We start from the raw sequence: 4,577 nt of genomic DNA, 5'->3' as shown, positions 1-4,577 counted from the left end.
TCAGTGGTCAAAAAGTAAATTTATCTAAATTAGCTGTGTTTTTTAGCAACAATACCCTGGGGGAAATGAGAACTGCCTTGGCTAACAGGCTCAACATTAGACACATAGGAGCACAGGACAAGTATTTGGGGCTCCCTTCAATAGTTAATCGATCGAACAAGGAGATATTTGGGGTTATTAAAGAAAAAGTGAGAAAAAAGATCCAGGGGTGGAAACGACACTTACTATCTACGTCAGGTAGACATGTACTAATTAAGGCAGTCGGGGAGGCCATTCCTATTTACACACTCTCTTGCTTCAGGCTTTCAAATACTTTAATTTGCGAGATTCACAGTATTCTCATCCAATTTTGGTGGGGACAAAAAGGAACAGAAAGAAAGATGGCGTGGATTAGTTGGGACACCATGTCTAGACCAAAGAAGGAGGGTGGCCTTGATTTTAAAGACCTGCGAGCTCGGAACCTAGCGCTACTTGCTAAACAACTGGAAACTAGCTACGCAAACTCAATCATTATTGTCCAAAATTTCCAAAGGCAAGTACTACCGTTACAGAAATATCATGAGAGCAGAGACAGGAAACCAACCTTCTTGGGGATGGAGAAGCCTTTTGGAGGGCCGCAAAGTTCTAGAAAAAGGCATATGTTGGAAGGTGGGCAACGGGAACATCATTTGCGTTTTTCAGGATCCATGGGTAGCTACATCCCAACCTTTCCTTGTCCCACACAGCTCAGTCATCAACAATCAGATTATGGAAGTAGCATGGGTGAATGAGCTAATCATGCCTAGCAAATAATGGAACCTGAAATTAATCAACAATATTTTCTCTGCAGACATGGCTAATCGTATTTCGCTAATTAAAATTGAGGAAGGTGATGATCATTTATTTTGGGCCAGAACCAAAAGCGAAAAATATGAAGTCAGCTCAGGTTACCAAATTGCCTACCTGTTCTATCACTCTCCAATTGATTATTGCCCCGAATTGATGCAGCACAAAGACACATGGTTGGAGCTCTGGAAAATGCCCCTATTCCCAAAAATCAAGTTTTTCCTCTGGCGATGTTTGCATGAGAAGCTCCCGGTTCTGGAGAACCTCCACCGCCGCATCCACACAATATCCCCTCTCTGTAGGCGCTGCAATCTCAGCCCAGAAACCATTAGTCACTGTTTATTCTTCTGCCAAAAATCGAAGGAGGCCTGGGTTAGAAGTTCATTACCTGGGTTGGTTTGTGGAGATGGGTCCTTCTCCTTTTGGCGAACGTGGTCGGAAAGTGTAGGCAAGCTCAAGAGGCGGAGAAGCAACAACCGTGATTTTCAGATGCTGGCGATTATGTGTTGGCAAATCTGGAAATTAAGAAACCGGCTCATCTTTGAAAATGATACTGAAGGAATAGAACAAATTCTTACTTCAACTAGCAATCTTCTTCAAGATATGTAAGGCCACATACTTTAATTTTTCTGCTGGAGTGTTTCATCTTCTTTTCCTAAACTTTTGCGTTTTTGCTCGTTAAAGAGCTTTTGGGAGATCTCCAATTCATGTATTGCTATCCTAGTAATGGACAATGTCTATTTTATTCAATTGAATAAAATAATTACCTTTGAAAAAAAAAAGATAGAGAAACTAATTCCTTTGACGAGAATAATTATTAATAACTTCCATAATAATAAAAATTATTAAGGACTATAGTATCTAATTTAAAATTCGTTCTGAACCAATTTCATATTTACTTCATAAAATTTGTAATATGTGTGTGGTATAAATAAATTACCAACAAAATTTATTATAAAATTCGTTCTTTTTCCTCTTGGACCTCACCTGATACAGGATTGTTCATCAATGGGATTTTGCCTTCAACACTTCAATTCCTCTTCTTTCTCATTTTGAAGAAATCACTTTACTTTGAGATCAATGGGGTTCTCAAGGAGAGGAGAAGCTCTTCTTCTTGTGGCATTGTTCTGTCTTTTGAGATCTGCACATGCTTTCCTTTCTCTCGAAGAATCAACTTTAAAGGTATAAACAATCAAAAATGGTTTGCTTTTAAACATTTCTTCTCTTATCATCTTCAAAATACCCAGAATATATAACTCTAAACTCTCTTAATGTCATCTCATTGGAAAGAAAAAGTTGTTTATAGTTGAGATTGGGATTAAGGTTCATTTGGCACTAAATTGAGTTAGTTTAATTAACTTATTTGGTCGGCATCAATGAGGTACTGTCGGAGGTGTGTTACGTTGTTACTTAACGACTCATACCACGTTGTCACTTAATGACTCATACCACATCAGCTACGATGACGGAAGAACTAACGCGACTACTTCTTGTATCATTGAGAGATTATTTTGACTAATTTAATTTTTTAAGGATGAAAATGAAGATTGAAATATTTTTTAGGGACAAATTTAGCTATTAACTCTATTTTATAATAATATTTTTTAGATTTAATTGTCTTATAATAAAATTTGCTGAATATTTATTTGTTCAGCATGCGTATTTTAAATTTTATCGAAAGTGACGAATGGATCAATTTATCTAATGGATATATAAATATATTAAAAATTACAATGTTCTATCTAAAAATCGTTGAAGATCAATTTGAGTGTATACTCTGTCTAACAACTAATATTTAAGAGATTTCTTCTCTTCTGAATGGATAATAATTACAAGCTTGCACATTAATAGTGTCTCACAATCAAGGCTTGACATAGATTAGCTCCCAAGCATTTATTCTTAACTATGTCGTGGAATAAAAACATAACTTAAAAAGGGGTAAAGAATAGCTCTGTGTACAGCTGGATCACAAACAAATAATAATAAGAGAGTTATTGTTAATCCAAAACACCAATTTCCCTTCAGATCTTTTTGAATCCTAATATAACACGAGAGATATGCTTGTATTCCTTAGAATCTTTGTTTCTATACTAAACTAAATCCCAAAATAAAATGATTCATTTTAAAATACATTCTATCTGTAGTTCAAAAGGAGAACCACTTTATTATGAAAGAAAATTGAGTGGAATGCCACTTTATTTAAACTAAACCAATATAGAACAATGTCTTATGAGTTATGACTCATACGCCACATGTCAAGTTTAATTTTCACTACATTGTCTTTTGAGTATGTTTAGTGGGTGGTGGTTGTGATTTAACTATTAACCTGAATTTTAGATAGGTCTGAATCATAGCATGAAGAAATCCAAGTACCTAACTGTATCTCAGAGAATAAGAAACATGAGCTGAAACTAGACAAACATACACCACAGATAACTGCAATGTAAGAATTTGGCAACTTCCTCTTTAAGCATTAACAAAACTTGAAGAGGTCAAGATTTACATGACTTCCAAAACTAAAAAACAATCATACAATTAATAAGTACCATAGTCCATATATCATACTGTTCCTTTGATTGAAAGAAGCCAATAAATCTGCAAATTTTGGATATGAATGATTAAAGACAAGTATGTCTCTAAATTTCTATTTCAGTTTCAACAGTAAACCATTTATAGAGCTCTGTCTTATAGCAAAGTAAAAAAGAAAGAACAAAGAAAACAAAGAGCACAGTGCAGCCAAGACCAGTCAAGGTTCAGGACCCAACAAAATCTTAGAATCCCATGAAAGATCTTGTGAATTAACATTACAATACAATCATGATTATGTGAAACGAAATCACATCTGGTTTGATTAGTTCCATAGCTTCTTTTCCAATTTTAACAAAGTCTAACAGTCTAACTACACAAGGTGGAGACCTAATTTAGTTAAACCAACGACAAGTTTAATTATCATATCAAGCTTCATATATCCATACATAGCCAATATAATAGTTAAGTCTCTTACTCTGACTATATTACACACAGAACAAAAATAGGAACAACATTATAAATTGCTACAAATAGAAATTGGTGCTGCTATTGAAAACTAGGGCCTGTGTTAAGCCAAATTTAAGAGGGTATCTAACATAGTATTGAATGGGGCAGGAGATTCAATTAGCAAAATAAAGTTTCTACACAAACTTTAAAGACATTCAATATATTTGGAAACCGAGATAGGTTCCCATTAGTTTCTCACTTGTTCTATTAATCCAAACAACAATCAACTGTCAACTAATAACCCACTTTACAATTTTCCAACCTATCCTATCCGTCCATGATTTCAAATCGAAGAAACAGTTCCGTCCTTCACCTATAAACGAAAATCTTTAAAAGAACACCCTAAAAAATTAACAAATACTAACGATACTAATATAAATTCTACTTCCTTTCCTTTCGTTTTCTTTCTGTAATTTTGTTCAGTGGATCTGATTTACCAAGAATTCTTAACCGGTGGATCAACGCAGTCAATTGAATTGTTGACCTAGCTGTTGTTGCTGATTCTGCAGTGGCTGTGGCTGTGGTTGCTCTCTTTGGGAGAGAATCCAGTCGCCGTGAATATTTAAATTTAATTTTTTTTATAAGTATTTATTGTCACTAAATTAAGCATTCAATTTGGTAATAATACATAAATATCTGATATTATGAAATGTGAAAAAACTAAATGTATTTGATTAAAGATAGATTTATTTCTTATAGATACTTAGATAGGATGG

At 34.4% G+C, this 4,577-nt stretch overlaps 1 protein-coding gene across 1 annotated transcript; it reads left to right on the top strand.

Annotated features, from left to right (window-relative positions):
- LOC107632740 lies at positions 832–1,434 on the top strand. The gene has a single exon (XM_016336401.1). It carries the CDS (start codon positions 832–834, stop codon positions 1,432–1,434), a length of 603 nt encoding a protein of 200 aa, XP_016191887.1.

Source organism: Arachis ipaensis, chromosome B03 (assembly GCF_000816755.2).
Source record: "Arachis ipaensis cultivar K30076 chromosome B03, Araip1.1, whole genome shotgun sequence".
NCBI classification, from domain to species: Eukaryota; Viridiplantae; Streptophyta; class Magnoliopsida; order Fabales; family Fabaceae; genus Arachis; species Arachis ipaensis.
Note: the sequence above shows the minus strand (reverse complement) of the source record. Positions and strands in the feature narration are given on the sequence as shown.

What these genes read in the sequence shown, in the direction of transcription:
- LOC107632740 (XM_016336401.1), top strand. Translation starts at nt 832, where the DNA reads ATGGCTAATCGTATTTCGCTAATTAAAATTGAGGAAGGTGATGATCAT.